General features: G+C 37.9%; 1 protein-coding gene across 2 annotated transcripts; it reads right to left on the reverse strand.

Moving 5' to 3' along the window:
- Window positions 1–374: 374 nt before the first annotated feature.
- Window positions 375–22,987, reverse strand: lrrc45 (leucine rich repeat containing 45). 2 transcript variants are annotated; one of them, XM_081392518.1, is made up of 18 exons: window positions 22,843–22,962; window positions 21,825–22,079; window positions 19,892–19,953; window positions 18,608–18,678; window positions 17,898–18,076; window positions 14,053–14,181; window positions 11,114–11,226; window positions 10,977–11,035; window positions 10,812–10,889; window positions 10,051–10,186; window positions 8,213–8,290; window positions 8,021–8,132; window positions 7,866–7,936; window positions 7,677–7,769; window positions 6,450–6,542; window positions 6,196–6,369; window positions 2,247–2,394; window positions 375–1,137 (listed from the first exon to the last, which is right to left on the reverse strand). In XM_081392518.1, the coding sequence occupies exons 2-18, from the start codon at window positions 22,054–22,056 to the stop codon at window positions 941–943; spliced, it is 2,025 nt and encodes a 674-aa protein (XP_081248644.1). In that variant the 5' UTR covers window positions 22,057–22,079; window positions 22,843–22,962; the 3' UTR covers window positions 375–940. The 2 variants fall into 2 exon arrangements, with proteins under 2 accessions (XP_081248644.1, XP_081248645.1); XM_081392519.1 differs by having other exon boundaries at window positions 395–1,168; window positions 22,843–22,987.
- Between the last annotated feature and the right edge of the window lie 923 nt (window positions 22,988–23,910).

Below are 23,910 nucleotides of genomic sequence, written 5' to 3' on the forward strand. Positions count from 1 at the left end.
AAAAAAGACGGATTTTATTTTTTTTTTTACCTCAGAATAGTTTATCTCACAATTCTGACTTTATAACACACAATTGCGACTTTATATCATGCAATTCTGAGGATTGCGAGATGTAAACTCGCAATTGTGAGATAAAAAGTCGCAATTATCATTTTGTTTTTTTTTATTTTGTGGCGGAAACAAGCTTCCATACACTTACGCATGAGAGGCGTCCAGTTATTATTACACCCGAAATAATGCCATTATGCATTTTTTCATTTTCAGTTATGTTTAACACATTAAAATGGAAATTATTGCACAATAAAATGGAAATATTTCTTTGTAGTACAGTACCAGTATATCTTTTTTTTTATAAGAACCCAACCCTGCAGAAATATTAAGAATGAACATTATTCCACTATATAATGGCTTTATCAAAAGCACACATTTTATTTAATAACCAACAGACATTACAAAAGCGAAAGAACTTCAAAAGTAGAAAACATTTTAAAATATACAATTTGTAAGTGCCACAGCATAAGAGCTTTGATGGACAATATGGCACATTGGGGATTTTTTAAATATGTGAAAGAGCTCTAAATTAAATAACAATAAAAAAAATCAAAGTAAATATTTATAAAAACTGTTGAAATTTTCAAAGTAGAAAAATGTAGAAAACGAGTTCCCTGATTATTTACTAGTTAAAATCTACCCCCCCCCCCAACTAAATTAATGCATTTAAAGGGACAATAATGCATACTAATATATTGTTTTGTAAGACATTTTCATACCATTTTTTTCCCAATTCATGAAAACATGCCACTCAAATATTTAAAAGCACCGTGAACACTTGCAGTATGCAGTCGATTTATTATGCATAGTTGAAAAGCACTCTGGTGGAACTGACGGAAAGACTGCACACAGAACTGTGGGAAAATCACAGAGGTCTTGGCATGCGACTTCACTTTTTGGGGCTGTAGTGTGCAAGAGGCGAGCCCTGGACGTAAGTGAGAATGGCGTTCTGGAGGAAGCTGGCTCTCTGCGCCTCGTCCTCACGAATACGCTGGATCTCTCCTTCTCTAATGCGCAGCCGCTCGAGCAGAGAGGAGATCTCACTCTCTTTGTCCAGAAGGGCCTCTCTGTGGGCGGTGCTGAGAACTGATCCAAAACACAAACAGTGTCAATGAGCCTGCAACAGGCACACATAAACAGAACAAAAACAAGTCTTGCAGTTAGCCTTCACTATGGAAAATGAGTTACATAAACAATCCAGGTATTGCAAGACACTTTTATAAACTATTTAGTGCTGGGCAACGATTAATCGCATCCAAAATAAAAGTTTGTGTTTACATAATATATGTGTGTGTACTGTGTGATGGATTTTTTTTATTAATCATAACTAACATTTATTTCTCTTGCAGGATGTTTCCAAAACCTTTGGTCAAAAAACCCTCAGTCAGTGTGTGTGTGTGTGTGTTAGTGAATCATGTCTGAATATAACAAAAGGGGAAATTAAACTAGACGGATGTCTAGGTTTATAAACTCGTGACTAGTAACAGAAGGGTTTGCATATGAAGAACCAATCAAACTGTCGGGAAATTATGTAATGTGTCATGTGAGTTTTTGCCGTGCTCCTATTCTGTAAAAACTGTTGTATTATTTTTGCTGGTGGGATTCTCTCCTCTGGCTGTGATTAAAGCATATTCAAAGGCATTGTCTGGTTAATGCTGCGCAGCAAGCTAGTTAGTGAAGCTTACTAGACACTATGATAGTGTTATAGGAAAAGGGACGAGACGTCATCCGTCTTAAGTTGTCGACTGTAGACACAGAGATAGAGTATAAAGATTATTAAGTGTCGACTGTAGACGCTTGCGTGTCGATTGGAGACGCACCAGGTTAATTTAAGTCAGGTGCGAAAGAAGGGAAAAATCTACAATTGTGTATAATTATTTTGTATATATAAATACACACATATGCATGTATATATTTTAGAAAATTTGCTATTTATATATAAAATATTTATATTTATACTATATATATATATATATATATATATATATATATATATATATATATATATATATATATATATATATACACACACACACACATGCAAATATTTCTTAAAATATATACATGCATATGTCTGTATTTGTATACAAAATAATTATACACAGTACACACACAAACTTTTATTTTGGATGCGATTAATCGTTGCCCAGCACTAAAACTATTCTAAAGCTTAACGAGGCGTACTCTACGTTTACCCTTCATCTCTCTCTCCAGAGCAGCGATCTTCTCTTTCAGGCCGCTCTGTGTGGTTCTCTCGGCCTGTAGGTGACCGATCTGCTCCTGAAGCTCCACACGCACTCGCGTCACTTCTGACACTTTCTCTTGCTCTTTACCTGCAAGGTCCTGTGTTCAGAGACATTCACATTGATTTATTTAAATAAGGGTTATCACTGTTAACTACAACGAAAAATTATAAAAACATTCATTTCTGGAAATAAACATTAAATTAAAATATAATATAATAAAAAAAAAAAAAATCAGCTTAAGTACTAAAATAACAAACTTAAAGATCTAGTTCACCCAAAAATGAAAATTCTGTCATCATTTACTCTCCCTCAAGTCGTTCCAACCCCGTAAGACTTTCGTTCATCTTCAGAACACAAATGAAGATATTTTTGATGAAACGAGAGATTTCTGACCCCCATAGACGACAACAACGTTATAACCACTTTCAAGGCCCAGAAAGTTAGTAAAGACATCATTAAAATAGTCCAAGTGACTACAGTGGCTCAACCTTAATGTTATGAAGCGACGAGAATACTTTTTGTGCACAAAAAACAAACAATAACGACTTTATTCAACAATTTCTTCACTTCCGTGTCGGTCTCTGATGCTCCTGACAGTGTAAACGGTGCAGCACTTCCTGGTTCTACATCAGAACGCTGGCTCACTATTGGCCGGCTCCTGCGTCAGCATCACACGCATGTGTCGTGGTGCTCACGTGACCAGCATCGGAGGCTGACATGGAAGAGAAGAAATTGTTGAATAAAGTTATTTTAGTTTTTTGGCGCACAAAAAGTATTCTCGTCACTTCATTACATTAAGGTTGAAACACTGTAGTCACATGGACTATTTTAATGATGCCTTTACTACCTTTCTGGGCCTTAAACGTGGTTATAACGTTGATGTCTATGGAGTGTCAGTTCTCGGATTTCATCAAAAAGATCTTCAATTGTGTTCTAAGCAAGCGTGCCGCACAAGTCCTGAAAAGTGAAGCCAAAACGTCTCGATCGCCCCCCAGTGACTGGTCCTAGTATAGGTCATAAGCCCCGCCTCCCCGTGTTATTCAACGGGACGTGAGACCAACTAAACAATTAAATTACACTTCAAATATCTTTTTTCCAAAGGTGGTTTCTTTCATTTGCTGTTGTTTTTATCACGCTGATGTAAGTTCAAGTGTCTGTTTCAAAAATAAGCTGGTTTTTAGTTAGTTACGTGATGCGGTGGAGTAACGTCATGATTGACAGCTGTGATTGACAGGTTCTCTGAGCGAAGTAGTCACTGAAGCGCCAACGGACATTTTTTTCGGGATCTTCGGAGGACTGAGGAGATTGTATTTACTTTATTTTAACAAGCCTCTTGTCGTACTGCAATCAATTTTTAAAAAAGTGTGCAGAATGCATTCTCCAGCGAGAGTGAGGGCGGAGCGTTGATTTCGCGGTTTTACTTCCTGCTCACGACTGCGCAGGTCTGGTCCCGAGATCGCTACTGCGCAGACTCAAGTTCCAATGTGTCAGCACCATATCGGGACACTGGCGGCTTAAGTTCTCATCAATGGAAGAGAGCGAAGGGGCGTCGTCCATCTTTTTTTACAGTCTATGGTTCTAAAGATGAACAAAGGTCTTACGGGTTGGAAACGACTTGAGGGAGAGTAATTAATGACAGAAGTTTCATTTTTGGGTGAACTAACCCTTTAAAGCTAGGGTAGGCAATGTTTTTCCTAAACACTTTTTGTTACACTGGTTGAAACTCTCTTCACATCCCGATAGCAATCAATAACAGTGGTCTGAATATTAAAACATGTAGATATTTCTTCTGTGGAAGTCTCAGGATCAATAAAATGCATCAAGAGCCGAGGGGTGCAAACTTTTGAACAAACATTTGTTTAAATATAATTTTTTTCATTTTGTATTGCCCTTTGGAAACAACAGAAGATACATGTTTCCAGGAGAACAAATTAAGTACAATTTACCTTTATCTTCAAATTCAAAACGGCTCTTAAAGGTCCCATGACATGCTATTTTTTGTAGGCTTTAATATAGGCCTTAGTGGTCCCTAGTACTGTATCTGAAATCTCTTTTCAAAAATTCAGCCTCGGTGCAGAATTATAGCCACTACAAGCCAGTCCCAGAATGAGCTTCCTTCAGACAGGCCGTTTCGGTGTCTGTAGCTTTAAATGTTAATGAGGAGGAGAAAGGCGGCGCAAGGTGGAGGGTGGGTGTGGCCTTGACCATCTTGCGCAACGGTACCGGTCCGTGCATGTTAACGTTGGATATAGCAATGGCACGAAGACACGCAGTCGTTCAAGCATTTCAGTTTGACCCAGAATCTGATCCGGATGGAGAAGCAACAACTCAGCGGTTCCAGCAGGACATTTCCGAATGGTTAGTTTAAAATATTATGTCTGGATACGGTACTTTATTCGGATGGTTTACAGTTATTATCATGTAGCTAACGCTAACCTACTGTTGCCTTTTCATGAGAGATCTGTAACATCTGTAATTTATCTTATTACAATTACATCATCAAGCTCTGCGATCTTGAAATGCGCGCGCCGTTTAACCAACAGGAAAACGGTTATCCAAATAACAAAGAAGTGTACAACACTCGCGTTACAGTGTGTGTATTCACACACATAAACTGCATGGCGGCATAGCTAATGTGACAGCCACATTCTACGTGTAACAGTCTAGGCAACCATAAACAGTAAAGCAACACACTTATATATCATTAGTTGACTTACTGTTCCGAGGTGTGTAGCTGAGCCAAAGAGAGTGATCCAGACTTTAGTTTCAGACGTTCAGCAAGCCCAGCTCTGTATTGACCCTTCGGTGTTCATTTGTACATCCAATTATTGAGCAAGTGTTATGCTTCGCTCGCTCAAAAGCCATGATATCGCTCGTGGACAAACTAAAATCGCGCGTGCGCGTTCCTACTTCCTAGCTCATTTTCTCATGGGCGGAAAATATTCTCTGGGCGGGCAAAGCAGAGACAGGGGAGGTAACATTCCTCCTTATGACGTCACAAGGAGGAGATTCAAGATCAGCGCGATTGAGCCTCCATTTTCTCAAAGGCAGAGAAAGATAACAAAAGCTCGATTTACACCGATTGAAATTTCTAGAAACTTGGGGACCATATACAGGCTAGGGGAACTCATATTAATGTTAAAAAACCTCAGAAAGTGAAAATTTCATGTCATGGGACCTTTAAATGCATTGCGTTTCCTTCTAGAGCATCAGTGAATGTTTGAACCTTTTTAAAAGTTGTGTTTGAGTCCGTCAATTGTTCTCTGTGTGAAAAGACAAATCTCAAAATCACATAGTCACTGCTGGAAAGGATTCAAATACGCAAAAGATGCTGGAAAACTGAAGAATTTTCAGGACCTGGAGGATTAAGTAACATTGGGCAGTTTAACTGCTCAGGACAAACAAGAGACTCGAAAACAACAAAAAAACAGCAGTGGATCATCCAGGAAACGACACAGTATTAAGAATCAAAGATTTTGCAAGGTGTATGTAAACATTTAAGCACGACTGTGTGTGTGTGTGTGTATATATATATACACACACACACACACACACACACACACACACACATACAAGTACACACACACCCACTGTGTACACACTAACCTAGCTGTAGCTGTAATGCAGTAGTTCTTAACTAAGTGGTTTCAGAGAACATACAAGGGGTTTTTAAACAAATGCATTAAAGCTAAAACAACTAAAAATAAAGATTTTTTTAAAAATTAACTAAATTATTAACATTTGAATTATAATTATAAAACTTTCATATTGATTTTAATCTATAATTAATTAGTATGATTATTAATTGAATCTATCATTACTCATAATAAAAATAAAACGAATGTGCTCAGTGGAGTCTGACTGGAGTCGCTCAGCATCTCTCCACAGGACTCAGTACCTGCTGTAGCTCCTCGATCCTGCGGCGGAGCGAGTCCATCTCGATGTTCTGCTGGCCCACTCTGGCGTGCAGCTCAGAGAGCGTCTGCTTCTGCTGGGTGCAGTGGTTCTGCGACTCGTCCCGAGACTGACGAACCGCTCGCAGCTTCTCCTCCAGGCTGGTCAGGTGCTGCTGCTGCAGAGCGATCAGAAGATCGTGTGCTTTCGAGGAACAACACTGCTAACGTGGTAACATTTCGAGAAGCGTTTGCATACCTCCTCCAGTCGCACTTGGGCTCGCACTTTCCCAAGCTCCTCCTCGGCTTGAGCTCTCTCGGTCACTAGAGACGCTTTCGCTCTGCTGAGATCCTACATGCAAAACACAAACTATGACTCAAGTGCAAATATGACTCTTCATTCTGTGAATCTTCTTAATGTACCATAAAAACGATGATATTCCAAGACCAATAATAAGGCAGACGTTTTGATTTTCAACTAAAAAACGGAAAGCACTGTGAAATTGACACTTAGGCTGCTGCAGTTTTTAATACTCAGAGTTCCCGGTGAAAACAAGTACGCTGGCTACAATTTTCAATAGTTCAATAGTTCACCAAAACATGAAACTTTTTTCATTATTTACTCTCATTCCAAACCTTAATGCTTTTTTTTTTTGCAAGGAACACAAAAGTGGAATTTAACAAGTGAAAAGGACATAAAAAGCATTAAATAAACTATAAAAGTGTTGCATGTGACTGCAGTGTCATATTTCAACAGCACCCGCTCACTATGAACTGTCTCTGCATAGCAAATGCTGTTGAATGAGCACTTTTTATAACCACATATGGGTTTGGAACAAGACGAGTACATAATTGACACATTGTTAATGTTTGAAAGTAACAGTCCTGCAGAGATGATGTATTTTTTATACAAGGCATTTTAGCACTTACGGTTTAATCGTCCCGAAGACAAAGAATCTTTTAATGTTTTTTGATTAAATGGCTGAAATGCGATCTGTGGTGAACACAAGCTCAAGATATTTTCACTGTTTACTCTACAACATGAAATACATACATTTTACTTGTCATTAAACATCATCACAGAGAACAGGTCAAATCATCTACTCACTAGACGCTTTCACAGCCTCATTGTGTTTATAAGCGCTTTACTGCAAACTATTATAACTAAAACTTTCAGGGAAATTGTTTTAAAGAAAGACTGAAAGAGTTATGGGAAGCTTAATGGTGATGTTGAAAATGTGAGCGTGGTGTAGTTCGTTCGCTTTTTACTTCTGGAGAATGTATTCAGGCTTCATTTGTGAAGATTATCATGATCAACAAAACTTATTTTCTGCAATAATCCAAAAGCCAATGGACTCCTATTGGGGTTTTGTTGAAGGAACCAGGGTCACGTCAACTTATGGTTTGGCCTACAAAAATACATCATCACTGCAGCGCTCTATATTTCATTAATCTTGAGGTTAGTTTTGGGAATAATCTTGTCTACTTCTTCTAATTGGATCCGCTGTCCCTCCAGTTTGAGGATGCGTTCTTGAAGAGCTCTTTCACTTTCTTCCTGGTGCCTTGTCAGGTGATCTACCTGGAGAAAAAAAGGATAATATTATGTTTAGCAGCAGCAGCAACTAAAAATTTACGTAAAACCCATTATTAAAATCTCTGGGTTTCACATCTTCACCTCCTTCTGTCGCAAACTGTCCATGTCTTCAAGTGCCTGCTTGGATCTTCTCTTCTCCATGTCCAGCCGTTCTAATGGAACAAAGGAAATATATTCCTAATTTAAAACCAATCTGAAATACAACTATTGTACCCGAGTTGGAAGTCATGTGACACCTTCAGTTTGTGCGAGTCGCAGCTTGAGTTCAGCAGTGGTGTTTGTGAGCTCCTGCTTCAGCTCAAAGATCTGATCCTGTTGTGTTTTACATCTGCGTTCGCTCTCCTCCAGCTGTGAGTTATAAAGGTTCTGGTTAAATCACACACACACACTCGGGAAGCTCCATCATATGAAACGCTTCGTCTCTGTACCTTGTTCCGAAGCTGGAGGTTCTTCTCTGACAGACTGTTCACCTCCTTCAGAAGCTTGCCTTCCCTCAGAGCGCTTTCCTACAAACCAAAAACCATTACAAATCAATTACCATAAATTAATACAAAGTTAAATGATCTAGTATTATATTGTTATCATCCACAAAACTTGTGAGCTGCTAAGATTTTTTATTTTTTGAAAGACGTCTCTTGTGCTCAGCAAGGCTGCATTTATTTGTAATATTGTGAAATATTATTACAAGTTAAAATAACTGTTTTAATACCTGAATATATTTTAAAATGTAATTTATTCCTGTGATCAAAGCTGAATTTTCAGCATCATTACTCCAGTCTTCAGTGTCACATGATCCTTCAGAAATCATTCTGATATGCTGATTTCAGGCTTCCAGACTCAAATGTCCAAACCATATTTAACATAAATGGCTCATACAGCATTATATGTGGTATTATACTACAGTTAGCTGTAAATATTTTTATTTTCCCAGGATTCTTTTTTTGTTTTGGTTTTCTCAAAGTGATAACATGCTTATATGATGAGAAGAAACCCCAAACACTTTATAACCTGAATATATTCACCTCTTATACATCAGTTTGATACTGTAAATTAGGGGTGTAACGGTTCAAATTACTCAGTTTGGTTTTTATCATGGTTTTAGGGTCACATTTCGGTACGGTTTGGTATGTTCTATGTTCAGGGAATAAGTTAAGTAAAAAAAGAACAAATAATCAAACTAAAAGCAACAAGTTCAAGAACGAGTTCTCTTTCGCGTCTTGCGCTTGAATGTCTTTTGGCAAGGCATTTAAACACAGATAGCAAGGTGTGCTGTTCAGGTCTCACCTGGACTTGCACACTATCAACACTCGGGTAATGACTGCGTAAATTACTGCTCATATTAGAGCATACGGCACTCCTATTGAACAAAGTTTAGGGGAAGCCAGAAGGTGTATCCATCGACAGAAACATACTGTACATTCGCCGAACTCTGTCTGTCTGTTTTATTTATGTTCAACAATTTTCAACTCGGTGCAAGTGAACCTTGGGTGGAGAACGGTATGGTTTGATTTTTTCCTGAGAACCGTTAGACCCCTACTGTAAATATGGTTTGATGTTGCACGATCAGCAAACACCAAAGTACATCCTGAGTGAAGTTCAAAAGAGACTCACTTATGGCAAAAAGACAAACAGTTCTGCGTAATGAAAATGTGCCCATTGAATTAATTCATTTGTGTTCGACAATCACTAAATGATCACTAAACTTTTGCCATGAAAACACTCTGCTTTTATGATACATTTATTTTTAGAAAACTGAATAGGGGCAATAGTCTGGAAAGTGGAAACATAATTTTTTTCTTCCATGATTATCCAGGTCTGGAAATTATTCAAATCAAATTCCATACTTTTCCAAACATATTTGCTGCTCAAGAAACATTTCTGATCATCAATGTTATGCTTAATATTTTTGTGGAATCATCTGTAATACATTTTTTTCATGATTATTTGAACAATGGAAGAATTTAAAGAATTTATTTGAAACTGAAATTATATAGATATAAATAATACATTTAAAATAGGATTATTGCCGCCAAAACTTTTGAACGGTAGTGTATATGTGTATAATAATATATGATAAAAATATATGTAATAAATGACCCACTTCCATCTTCTTATATTAATCGGTTACATTAAACAAAAATAATAAAATGTATTTTTTGTGCGTGTGATTTAATAATGCATTCAGAGGATTAAGGACTAAAGGAAATAATCAAAAGATGAACCTGTAACATGGTGTAAGAACAGTGCACTGGGTGTTTCTGAATACCTCCTGCTCTTTCTTGATCTCTCTGGACTGTCTGTCTCTGAGCTCGGTTTTCTCCATTTTAACTCGAGTCAGCAGCTCACCCAGGTCATGAGTCTTCTGCTCCGACAGAGCAAGAGCGGCCTCCGTCATCTGCAGTCTGAACAACAAAACAAACACACTTCAGCTTCGTGAAACATCCCAAAGTACAAAAAACAACTTAAAGGGATACTTCACCGATTAGCATTAAGCTTTGTATCAGTAGAAACCCGGTAATATTTTGGAATGACCGTGCTTCCCCCCCCCTCATGTCCCCCTGAGACGAGAGATTTCTGTATTGTGTGTCTGGAAAAAAACCTCAGATGACACAAAAATCATCATTTATCGTCATCAGAGGCTTTTGTGTCCAGAGGCGAGACACTCCAGCCAGTAGGAGGAGCTCGTCCCGCATGTCTTCAACCCGCCCATAGGGGGATCTCACCATAAAACGCAGTTTCCAGTCGACTAGTAGCCTAGCTGTATCATTTCTCCCGATACTGCCCTCTGTAACCGGTAGGCGTGGCTTGGGCGTGTCCTCGTAGGGCAGCGAAGCAAGTGCATTCTGGGAGTTGTTGTCTTTCATCCACATGAGCCAAAAATACATTTTCTGGCTTTTCTCAGTCTAGAAGGCTCCAACTTCTAAAATAATTTCACATTTCTACTACATAAATGACCCAATTTAAATACACATTCATCTTTCCAGTGGTGAAATATCCCTTTAACGTAGAACGTGTATGGATGCCTACTTGGCTGTGAGAGAATTCACAGATGATTTCTGCTCGCTCAGTGCTTCTTTTAACTGTCCTAGACGTATTGATGAATTTCTGCAAGAAATCCAAAACCACATGCTGTCATCATTCGATCATTTAGTCACCCAAAAAGCAGGTTTGGTTCAACTCAGTAACACTAACCTGCTGCTTCTTCCCATCTCATCTTTCTGTCTTTCAATGGTATCCATGAGACTAAGAAACTTCAGGCCACATGGAGAGAAGGGCTGTTAGTTGTCAATCCACCCACAGTTTAAGCGAATAATCCCAGCCACCCTCACCTGTCGGCCCTTCTCCTCCTTTAGGAGCTGGATCTCTTTGCTGAGCACTTGAGTCCTGCTCCGGCTGTCTCGAAGTGTGGACTGCCTGTCAGCATTGTGATTCATGGACTGTTCTGGGAATAAGAATAAGAAGTGTAAACAAATTGAAGGCATCTTTACACAGCCATGTTAATGTTGCTCTAAAGCGGCTCTCTGTCTGCTCAAAATTCTGTGTAAAGACACAAGATTTGTTCTTATATAAAAATCTTTGTATTAAAACTGCAGTAAGTGATTTCTGAGAAATGCTGTTGAAAGCGGATTGGACAGCGCACCACAACACACACTTGGAGCCAATCAGCAATAGGGGGCGTGTCCACTCATGATGGGGGAGGAGAGAGAGAGAGAGAGTGAGCAAGAGGGAGATTTGAAAAAAAGACTGTAGAAAGAGAGATGGCTGAGAGACATTACAAAAGAGAAAAGCTCAGAGGAATATCACTGGAAAAAGAAGGGTTGCGATCAGGCAAAAGCTTTAGGACCCGTGTTAATATTAGAAAAGCTTTCCAGTGCTGGAGAGACCTAAGCGTGAAGGCCTGAAAACAGATGCAGAGATTGTGTTGTTGCTCCATGCGTGAGTACACTGGTTTTGCTGTGTTTCACAGAATCGAGATCTGCTGTTGTTGTAATGTTAGCTATAGTAACGGGACAGTGTTGAGTGTCATTGCTTGTCTGGAGCTGCTGGTGACTAACAACCAACTCTTTCTTGCTTGTATATATTCTTGTGTACTGTATGTTCAGTTTTTGTCGTTCCTTGTTGTTCGTTCATCATTTATGCATTATTTTTCAAATATCAACAAGGTTTCTCAGAAATCAGTTCTCAGTACTGCACCTTTACAGCAAGACACTACAGGTAAAACCATTGTTTTTCAGTCAATGGTTTGAGATATTTTTATATAGCATGTTAAAATTGTCACTTTTTGAGGGTGAGCAAAAACGCACCGTTTTGTGTCTGATTTAAATTTAAATGCAAATGAGCTGCTGCCTGTGGCATAGAGGGCGGAGCCTCAAGAGTTTGTGTCCTTTTACCTCACACAGGCATGCACTGAAAATGTTAAAAACTTTTAGCCTTTTATGTTCAAACCAGAGAGACTCAAGAAGAAGTGACAACATGTAGAAGCAACAGGACATTTCTGAATGGTTAGTTGATGAATTTATGCAGCTGAAGAGTAGTTATCTTCTAGTCATTGATTAGCATATTCTGTCTTGATAATCTATAAATTGTGTTCCGGGGGCGGGGTTTATGTAAATTCTAGGGTTCATGATGTCACTAACCCGGGAGGAATGTGGTGTAGTGTCTACCAGCCATTTGTAGTAGTCCTTAAAAAGTGATTTCTTTAAAGGTGCCATGTGTAAGAATTGAGGTAAAAATATCCAAAAAATGAGCTACACGCATCAAAAGAATGAGAAGAAATAAGGGCGATGATGTCATTAAAAAAATGACAAGTTATAGTGCTGCAGAGATATCAACCTGGATTAGCATGCTAAATTACTAGCCACAGCCCGACAGGTGTCATAATACCAGTTTCGGCCATGGGAGGCGGTATGCAGGCAACATAACCACCAGCCAAACTGCAATACACGAATAAATCGCACGGCTTGTGGGCGTACTTGAACCTGATGTCAATCGTGGGAAAGTAGCCTATTGTCCACTACTACATTTCAGTTCAGGGAAGAGAGCGGAAGAATGGCTGAAGCCCTTGGCAAGAGACCTTTACCACCACCACAACCACCCGCTGCAGGGAAAAAACGCGCTCGGAATCGCAAACTACGTGATATTATATTTATTAAATGGCTTTCCTGAGGTAAATCTGACATAATTGTTCTCCAGCTATGTTATTGACCTCTTCACGCTGATAAAAAACACTGATTGGTCGATATTATGTATGAGGAATACATTTTGGTAAGTTGTAGCCTACTGTATCTTTCAACAGTGTTCAAGTTTTTTTTTACTATTAGCTAGTAGAGATGATCGGTTCACGTGCGCTAGGGATCTGTCGTGTAACATTTACAAGCGCCAAAACGGTATTTATTGTTTGAATTGCGTAATAAAATTGACAGAATCTGAGAGCTGAGATTTTTTTATATCATAACTAACCTGCTCTGTCTAGTCTGTCGGTCTCCGTGACCTCTTTGCTTCACGATTTTTCTGTGCGTGAGAAAATTGATGTGTGGCGTGAGAGCGTGTGAAAAGTGTCAATTGCGTGTGTCTCACGAATATGAACATATTCACTGGTAAAGGTGAAGGGGAGTAGCTTGAAGATGTCATATTTCAAAATCACTTGACATCAACCAACGTTCCTCTGGAGTCAAAACGTCCTCTATTAGGAGTTGGCTCGGCTCTAGGGTCGTTTTGAAGGTAGGGGCGGAGCATAGAGACTATGCCGTTTCTCGGTTGTTACTCTAGAGTAGACCAACTCACTTTCTGGAGGTATACTGTCCCCATCTGGTATGGAATGTGGAGTATGAATAGATTTTTTGGTGGACATTACACAAGGCACCTTTAAAAGCAAATATCTCCCTTTGAGCGTTGTAACTTTGCAGATGTTTTTTATGCTCAAACAGCAACATTACACACTAACTAAAGTTAGAAAAGTGAAATCATAATCAACCACCCCTTTAAACGATAAAGAAAAAAAAATGATAAAAGGTCATTAAAAATGTCAAAATAGAACATTGAACCTTTTTTTCTTGGAGTGTACTTAGGACATAGTTTGAGGCACTTAGTATTAAAGTTTAAACTTTAGTCAAAACATTTAGGCCTGGACTTGATTTTTTCGGTCGGAAAAATTAGGACCTGGGTTTTTCGGTCCTAACCCAGGGAAAGTATGGTGAGATCTACCCTATTCACCTGTAGAGTCTTGCCTTAAATGTGTGTAACATCTGCGGTTGCGAATCAGCCTCACCGATGGCTCTGAGCGTGTCACTGGGAATGTTGTTTCCAGCCATCTCCAGTTTCAGCAGTGTGCGGTTCTGCTGCATTGCCTCCAGCAGAGATCGGCCTCCCAGCAGCCCCATGTTGTTCCATCGGACATCTGCAAACACATCAGACTCGACTTATGATTTTGAACAATACTTTTATAGAGACTGCACTCAAAAGGAACCATTTCTACACCAGTGGATCCCAACCTTTTGATTTCATTGTTTATTTGAGGGCCCTCCTCATTCACAATTTCTACATGATAAATACATTTTAGAGCTTGGCATAACTTGAAATATGTACATTATTTATAATATAAATAACCAAATAATAAGAAATATCTTGATTTTTAGTTGTTTTAGCTTATTTTCATGGTTATTTGAAATACTTAAGTCATCTTGAGGCCCCCGGTTGAGAGCCACTGTTCAACACAATAATTATTGAAGAGCTGAGCATCAATAGAAACATTAACATGCTTTTCAAGACTTTTTTAAAATGTAATCATTTTACATTATAGTTTCCAGGTCAGAAATCATCCTTTTAAAATTCCCTGATATTTTCAGGCTTTTTTCGTGTCTGCACAAATGACGTCATTGACTTTAGATGTTTAAATCTATGATAATTAAGTTTTACTACAAAAGCTGCAATTAATTACAGTTTTTCTCGATTGTTTACACACATTTTTTGGTACTTGAGACACAATGACCACAACATGTAACTCATTCACCAACCACCTAAGCCAATTCTGCTAAACTACAAGCACAATTCCTGCTTTACACTCAAATTGCAGTTCTAAAACACACTTTTTTCAAAACACTACACACAATTCTCTGCTTTTGGCACAATTTTCATGCAGAAAATCTCTTGTTTTCACAAGGAACACACTGCCATGCAAATATGCACACTGACTCATCACATGGGCAAACACCCGTCACACAGTTTTACAATTAGCAATCAGAGCTTTAGCATAAAAGGGCAACAGGTGAGCTCTTCAATGAGCAATGGATGCCAACATTGGATTTTTTTTTTTATTACTGTAACTGTATACAGTAAATTCTTCTGTTGTTTTGTATGTAGACCACTGTATGTCCTACTTTGTGCTGGTTGGGATGTACACTGTGTACATTGTTTTTGTGGGAAAAATAAAATATATTTGTTGCCGTGTATTTGTGTGTTCTGAGTATAAAAACAATATTCTCAGATATTTTACAACACACTTATGTATGTACTGTCTGTAGAAAGTGTAACACTGAACAAAAAAAGGCCTAAGTCATTATGATGAATGGAGAAGAAGTGTTTTCCATTCATCATATAGTGTTTTACATTGAGCACATCAGTGTTCAACTGGTTCTTATAAATGTCTATTCATATGATGGTTTGTGTGTGTCATTTGAAAACAAAATACCATTTTGAGAAGAAATAACATTGTTTTGAATGTAAAGTTTCATTTTGCAGGAGAATTGAGGGGTTTTGCCCATTGTGTGTGTGTTTATGGATTTGTGTGTAGAGTTCTGAGAATATGAGGCATGCTTTCAGAAAATGTGTGTAAACAATCGAGAAAAACTGTAATTACATACATGCAGGGCTTGACATTAACTTTTTTGCTCACTAGCCAATGTGGCTAGTGGTCTTCCAAAGTTACTAGCCACACAGCATTTTTACTAGCCACATTTTTGTTGTTGTAAAATTACCTGATAAAAGTTGACTATGGCGTGCTAAAATTTACTGAACTAGATTTACAACCCTTTTAAATGTAAAACCACTGTACACACCCAAATCAAGACTACATAAATATATAACAATACAGGTCATTATCATTAGCTCTGATAAGGTTGTGTGTAAAGCTCCTTTTTTTAAATAAAACCATGTATTATGTATTATATTTCGCCACATTGCTCCACCGGCATACGACATAACTCCAGCAGGGCAGCTAGCTGTCTCTTCGATTCTTTGTTGTCGGTCACTAGCGATCAATACTCATTAGGGCTGTCCAAATTACTCAAAAATGACCTTCGAATATTCCCTCTAAAAAAAACACATAGCTTATATTCGAACTATTCGAACATCTGGTTGCGCATTTTGTCAACTTTTTACGTCATTACGTCAATAACAGGACAAATTTATTTAAAATTAACAGGACAAATTTTACGGCATTACGTCAATAACAGGACAAATTAATACAAAGAGACATAACTACTTGTATAGGTAGTTTATTTAAGTTACCTACACGAAAACAAGTAAATCAACTAATGGCCAAGACCGCAGACCTCACTCACTCTCGCTCGCTCACTCGCAGGCACTCTTTCTCTCTCTCGCCCTCCCTCATGCTGCGTTCACACCAAACGTGAATAGAGCGTCTGAGGTCTTGCGGCGCAAATGAAGCGTCACGCGCTCTGTGCATAACAGTTTAAATGAACAACAACAATAAGCAAATGTTGAGTGCTAATCAAGAGTTCTGTGCAAGCAATTTAAGGTCGCGACTCTTATATAGCAGGCTTCATTCAGTGATTGAAACAAACATTATTTACATTAATTGAAGTTTTACAGTATATAGAACCGACATTGAACGCTCCGAGCGAGCTGTGCTGTGGTAAACATGGAACTTTTCCTTGACATGAAATGGTAGGCTAAATAATCGAACCAGTGGAAGCCTGCAGTGCATAAAACTGCTGTATCTAAACCTACCTTATTCATGCAATATCTATTCAGTCAGTACAGTAGCCTACACTTTAGTAATGTTTCTGTTTAACGTTAAATAAAACGACCTGACCCCTCAGGCAGCGTGCCCACTCGCAAAGCAGACAGCCGCACCTCTGCTACCGCGGGCGTTTTTTCCACATTCGAATATTAATTTTCACCTTCGAAATTCTGTTTTTTAAAACTATTCGAATATATATTTGAATTTAGAATATTCGTTGACAGCCCTAGTGGAGTTGTAGTGTCGTAGTGTCACACTTATTTCAGATGCCTTTTGAAAAGACTACAATTATTCAACCCGCCAAAGTGGCTAGTTGGAGTGACTGTGTTACCCGCCACGAGCAAAATCCACCCGCATTTGGCGGGTTGGCGGGTATTAATGTCAAGCCCTGCATACATGTATGATGTTATAAAGATTTCTATGTCAAATAAATGCTGCGTTTTTGATCGTTCTATTCATTAAAGAATCATGAAAATGAATCAGAGTTTCCATAAAAATATGAAACTGTTTTCAACATTGATAATAATGAGAAATGTTTCTTGATCATCAAATCGTCATATTAGAGTGATTTCTGAAGGATCATGTGACACTGAAGACTGGAGGAATGATGCTGAAAATTCAGCTTTGATCACAGGAATAAATTACAGTTTACAATATATTCACATAGAAAACAGTTATTTTAAATTATAATAATATTTCAAAATATTACTGTTTTTATTGTATTTTTGATCAAATAAATGTAGCCTTGGTGAGCAGAAGAGACTTCTTTTAAAAACATTTAAAAAATCTTACAGACCCAAAGGTAGTGTATTGAGCCATCAATAGGCCATATCAGTTACTGATTTAAAGAAAAAAGTTAGACCTGTTAACATTCATAAAGAGCATATTAAATATAAATGATTAGTCAGATTTATTAATAAAGATGTGCATACAGACAATAAGCCAAAGACTGAGAAATATTACACACCACCATATAGATGCAATAGCACAATAAGGTTTAAAAAAGAGCGACTGGCATCTTGCTAAACATTTACATTTCATCAGCCTCAGAGAACTGGGACAACAACAGCACAACAACACACAGAGCTTGCTGAGAGACAACAGTGAGTGTGTAATGTGCTGGTTTGGCTCACCCAGCTCTTGCAGAGTGCTGTTCCTCTTGAGCGCCACACACAGCTCCGCGGCCCCCTGGTGGTTCATCTGATTGTTGCGCAGGTCGAGCTGGGTGAGAGAGGTGTTGGAGGCCAGACCTTCACAAAATATGGAAAATCCTTCCTCCCACATTCCCAGAGCATTCCACTCCAGCACAAGTCTCCAAGCAAAACAGAAACAATCATTTGATATTTTACCATATTTCCAACAGAACTAAATCCTAAAAGATTTTTTGGAGATTAAATGATGGTGGCAAACAAAGTAAAACCCTTTTAGACTAATATTAACTGTTATGCTATGACATGGTCATTTTTGTTACTGAATCAAAATTGTCCCCATTTGCACAAATTATTTTTTGTGTGTGCCAGATTCATAGTTGCATGCTATTTCAAATAAAAACATTGCCATTGTATTGTTTTAATTAAAAAGTAAAAAAAAAATAATAATAATAATAATTCACTTGATGTCATGAAATCCTCTTATTTTCCACATCACAGAGGTAAAATGTCTTGTGAAAGGCTCTTTCTTTTGATTTTAAATGTTAGATAATATACAAATGGGTGATCAAATTAAGACACATACACGGTTTAGAAACTCTCAGCCTCTTTCTTAATGTGGAGGAAAATAGGAAAGAATCGTTTGAACAAATCAAACCATTATAGGTTAGAAACGAGTATTAAAAATCCCTCACCTGCGCAGCGTCTTGTTCCTCACTAATAACTGGCCCAAAGCCTCAGCTCCTGTTCCTCTCATGTTGTTGCCCTGAAGAGAAAGTATGTTTTTAGGAAATGCATTACAGGCTAAGTATACATTTAAAGGGGTCATATAATGGTACATGCACTTTTACAAGTTGATTGTACTGAAATGTGTGTTGGCAGTGCCTGTACACAACCATCATAACATGATAAAAATCCATCCAGTGTTTTTTTTTAATCTTCTTATATGTTTTCCCCTGTCTCAAATCAAGCCGTTCGACCATGTGACGTCACACGATCGGACGCCCCTCCCACGATTGTTGATTGACAGCAGCGTTTCAACACAGACCCGCCCTCGCTCGTGAGCGAGCTGTCAATCATAGTCCGCGCGTCATTGTTGATACGCTGGAGCACTGTCTATGAGCAGAATGGCGTCTAAGAGATTGTGGTGTTCTGTTCTTGGGTGTAATAACGAACACAGCAGTCATGCTGATGTTCCTAAATCCGAACCGCTGAAGACGCAGTGGCTGAGGGAATATTCCCCACGATCAACATCAATGCTTTCATTTTTGCGTGAATCAGTCTTTGATGTCCCCAGAGTGTGAATGTGAAGTTCGTGCTCAAAATACCCCACAGATATTTTTATATAGCATGTTAATATTGTACATTTTTGAGGGTGAGCAAAAACACACCGTTTTGTGTCTGTTCCTTTAAATGCAAATGAGCTGGTGCTCCCGGCACAGGGGGCGGAGCTTCAACAGCTTGCACTCACACACACATGCACTGAAAATTTCTAAAACTTTTAGCCTTTTATGTTCAAACCGGACTCAGACAATGATGGAGAGACTCAAGAAGAAGAGACAACATGTAGAAGCAACAGGACATTTCTGAATGGTTAGTTGATGAATTTATGCAGCTTATGTGTAGTTATCTTCGAGTCATTGATTAGCATATTCTGTCTTGATAATCTATAAATCGTGTTCTGGGGGCGGGGTTTATGTAAATTCTAGGGTTGGTGATGTCACTAATCCGGGAGGAATGTGGTGTAGTCTCTACCAGCCGTCTGTTGTAGTCCTTAAAAAGCGATTTCTTTAAAAGCAAATATCTCCCTTTGCTTTGAACTTTGAGCGTTGTAACTTTGCAGATGTTGTTAATGCTCAAACAGCAACATTACACACTAACTAAAGTTAGAAAAGTCAAATCATAATCAACCACCCCTTTAAAAGCAAGAGGCAGACCAGTTAAATATGTACATATATTAATGCATAATTTAAATTCACCTTCAGGTCCAAAACTTTCACTGCGGTGTTGGAGCAAAGCCCGTTGAGGAGCAGCTTGGCACCTGTAGATGAAGGGAAGAGCGTGAGTGGTCTTGAGTGTAAACTCATTCAAAAAGCTGTTTTCTTTCATATGCTATTTCTTTGCTTTCTAGATATGGAAATCATTGTTTAAAAAGAAGTAAGTTAATGCTCTACTGAATATTCCCTTTCATGCATTGTGTAATATAGCCGTTTGTGAAGGTGAAAGGTCTGCAAAGTTTCAAAGATCAAAGCGCATGAAAAATAAAGTTATTGTCTCCCAAAAGAATGAACCGATTCTGAAACGAGTCATTCAAGCCTTACTTCCTGTTACAAACCAACGTAGGTTTGCACACACACGTTCTGTTTCTGACACGCGATGTAAGCGGTCGACCAATCACAACAGACTGGGCCATCTGACCAATCAGAGCAGAGCAAGCTCTCAGAAAGAAGAGGTTTAGAGAGACCGGATCCTTTATCAAACCATTTCACACACTGAGAGAAAAGAGCTGATTCTACAATGTGTATTATGAGAAAATAAAGTGTTTTAATGACCTTTGATGCTTGTAAACCTGTTGTAGGAGACTCCAAAACAAAATTAGGATTTCAAAACAAAATTTGCATAATTGCATAATAGTTGTTTACATAATATATGTATACACAAATATAATAATTATAATATATACACACACACGCATACAATATGCAACACAAACTTTTATGTTAGAGGCGATTAATCACGATTAATTGATTTGACAGCACTAATTAGAAACCTTTAAAAAGGCATAATAGGGTCACTTTAAAAAGTAACAAGTCTAAAGCAATACAACAGGATTTTTGTAATAACTTAATCGGCTCATGCAAACATCAGTGTAATAATTATGCCTTCATCTAATGCCTGCTACAGACGGTGCGATTTCAGCAATCCTATAAGATCATTACAAATAAATCACACTGTATGACACGGATCTAATTAACTTGGGTACGTGTATGTAAACTGTACGATGATGACACCTATTGAATCTTAGGCTACGACGCAAGTTAGTATAGAAGAATAAAACCTCATCAGCATGTGCGTGTGGTGAACAAATAAAGCAAGAGCAATCACACTTTGGCAATTGTGATTTTATGTGCGCTGGAAAAAGAGGAGGAAGAGAAAGAGGAGAATATGGACGTGGTCGTGGCCATGCCAACTTGGCATGACAATATTACAACTGGAGCTTGAGGAGTAGTTTTAAGTTTTAGCACCATGTCACGTTGATCAATACGCCATTAATGTTGCATTTAGTCAGCAGACGTAGGTCGTAGCAGCAAACACACTGTGATCATGATGAAGTTCTGACACTGTCTGAATATTATCACAGGCTATCTTTGGTCATAAGACCGTGATAATGGCCGTCTTTGAACCTCTCTCACTGAACGACATACGAGCACCGTTTAAGAGCCACGACCACAGAAACCGCCACGATTCGTCATCTTTAGTCTGAGACAGCCCAAAATCATACAATATGTATCGGGCATAAAAGATCCATGCTACGTTTTCAGATTTTGAGTAAATATCACAAAACTGTCAAAAACAAAGGATAAAAATAGAAATTACATTTTGCATTATCTTACAAAGCGCATTTATACATCACATAATTGTTAGATATATAATGTAACTATTTTCATGGCACATTTTACCCATAAATTAAAATTTCCATAATGATGTTAATATTTGTTAATAATGTTAATTGTTTTGCACGGCCTGTAATTTATGCAGATCTTACTTAACAGTCATTTTTACAATAATAATAAAAGAAAAATAGTATGCAAAATGCAAAAAAAGGTCCTGCAAACTAACTTTTTTTTGCTTTATGCAATATAAAATGTCTTATTTTCCTTCTTTGGATTTTAGGATTTTTCTGCGAGTTACCTTCCTCGCTGAGCATGCAGTCGCTGAGGATGATCTCAGTGAAGAGCGTGTCGTTCTGCAGGGCTCTTCCCAGCACGCCGCAGGTGTCCACGCTGAGGCTCTGCCCGCTCAGGTCCAGTCGACAGATGCCCGTCGCTGTCCTCGAGTCGTTCAGCTGAGCCAGCACTGATTCCTGAGTGTCTATTCCTCCCTCCTTACACAGCCTCAGGTACGACCTCCTGAAGTCCTCCATGACCTCCGTCACCTCTCACTGGGCTGTGTGTGGAGAAAAGGAGAAGGAGAGAATGAAATGGCAAGCGTCAACAAAATTGGATTTTAATCTGTCTCTGCCTGGTTCATTAACCATATCCATTAACATAACTGTCCTCTTTATATAACATTGAGTTTTTGGTCGCACTTTATATGTACAGTATGTACATCAATAATGTTAGGTACAATGTCGTGCTTCTTGTGTTCATGTTGTATTGCAAAACACTTTTGGGATACAGGTAAGGTTATGGACAGGTTTGGTGGTATTGGTAGGTTTAAGGGTGGGTTAAGGGGAAGGTCAACAGTGTTATTATAGATCTAATTACACGCAGGTAACGTTAAGTTATATATATATATTAAATATAAGTGCAATGTAAAAACTTGTATGTACACAGTAAGTTAATTGTATAAAATTATTCATTTAAATCTTAGTACATAGCAGTTAAAGACAGTTCATGTAAAGTGTGACCGAGTTTTTTTTTATTATTATTATTATTTATGACAACAAATTGAAGACGGTTAAAAAAACGAGCAGTAACAGTTACTACAAAGTACTGGAATATTTACTTATCTCTTCTCCCAAAATACATGCTTATTAGACAAAAAATATATTATAATTTATTTCTCATTTGTGATAAGAGGGTTAACATCTTCAAGCAGACATACGTTGTTTGCATTTACTTACAATCGAGTCTTGCATACGTGCAAAAATAATCAACGCGCAACAATCGGTTTACATGAGATGAAGAGTCATAAAACGACAACTAACCTTTCTTTCTGCCGTTAAAATGCATTACTTTATTCAGGGTTGTGTCATGTTGTTCAACCTCTTATCTTCACTATTGTTTCGTTTGACAGTTTAAAGTATACAGGAAGAGAAACGACTTCCGGTTTGAAAATGCTGAATTGTGGGAAATGTAGTTTTAGATGAGTCAAATATTGCGGTAAATTTCAAGAAGTAAGGCAATTTAGCAAGATTTCTGTGTGTATCACAAATGGAGAAAAGATAATCTATATAATAAGTGTCTGTATTAAACGTTGTTTGACAAAGTAAAACGTTTGTTTGTTTGTTTGTTTTTCAGATGTAGTTGTAAGATCTTTGTTGACAGTTAGGCTGACTGAAGATGTCCCTTCATTCATCATATTTTATTGTACGTTTTTCAATATTTTCAACAATGCAACAATCAGCATGTAGCTTAGTAGGCCTACATGAAAAAAGATAACCACTTTTAACCGATATAGCTTAACCTCACCACAAAAAGTAAATCAAAGTAAAACAACGCATTTGTACGCTGCCGAAATGATATAAAAATATTCATAATTTTTTCTTACATGTACAGTTGTGATTGTGATAAACCCCAAGCTGTTTGCTGGCTAAATTAGTCCCGTGTCAAAATATGGCTAATCGATATGATTAAGTTGACCAGTTTTCTGAATTCTGACAGCTTTATGATTTCTTATTATTATAATGTTTGTGGGTCAAACTGGTCTTAGATGGTTTAACACTTTAAAAAAGCACACTCATAAAAATAGTAAACTACTGAAATAGCACAGATCAAAACAGTATTAAAACAAATGTATGACTATTTTTAACAAATATTTGTAGTATTTTCTAATTGTATTTCATTTTTTTTTTCACAAACTGTAAGTGGGTGGGAGACATATAAGCCTGAAAAAAGTTTTTATTTTTTACTTCAAATATTAGGCATAAAAAATATTGTGTTGTGTTGTACTGACTCTTGCTTTTCCCACAATATATGTGGTCTTTTAGATTTTGTATTTGTAATTGGATTTATTCACCAATTTGTTGCATTCGTGCCTAAAATTGTCATATGGT

The sequence above is a fragment of the Scardinius erythrophthalmus genome (genome assembly GCF_964197995.2).
Source record: "Scardinius erythrophthalmus genome assembly, chromosome: 18".
NCBI lineage: Eukaryota > Metazoa > Chordata > Actinopteri > Cypriniformes > Leuciscidae > Scardinius > Scardinius erythrophthalmus.

Excerpts from the sequence above, each read along its gene's own strand:
- lrrc45 (XM_081392518.1), bottom strand. The coding sequence starts at position 22,056 with ATGGAGGACTTCAGGAGGTCGTACCTGAGGCTGTGTAAGGAGGGAGGA. Across the intron at positions 19,954-21,824 it reads CTGCATGCTCAGCGAGGAAG|GTGCCAAGCTGCTCCTCAAC; the intron begins GTAACTCGCAGA and ends CTTCATCTACAG. Across the intron at positions 6,370-6,449 it reads CCCAAGTGCGACTGGAGGAG|CAGCAGCACCTGACCAGCCT; the intron begins GTATGCAAACGC and ends ATCGCTCTGCAG.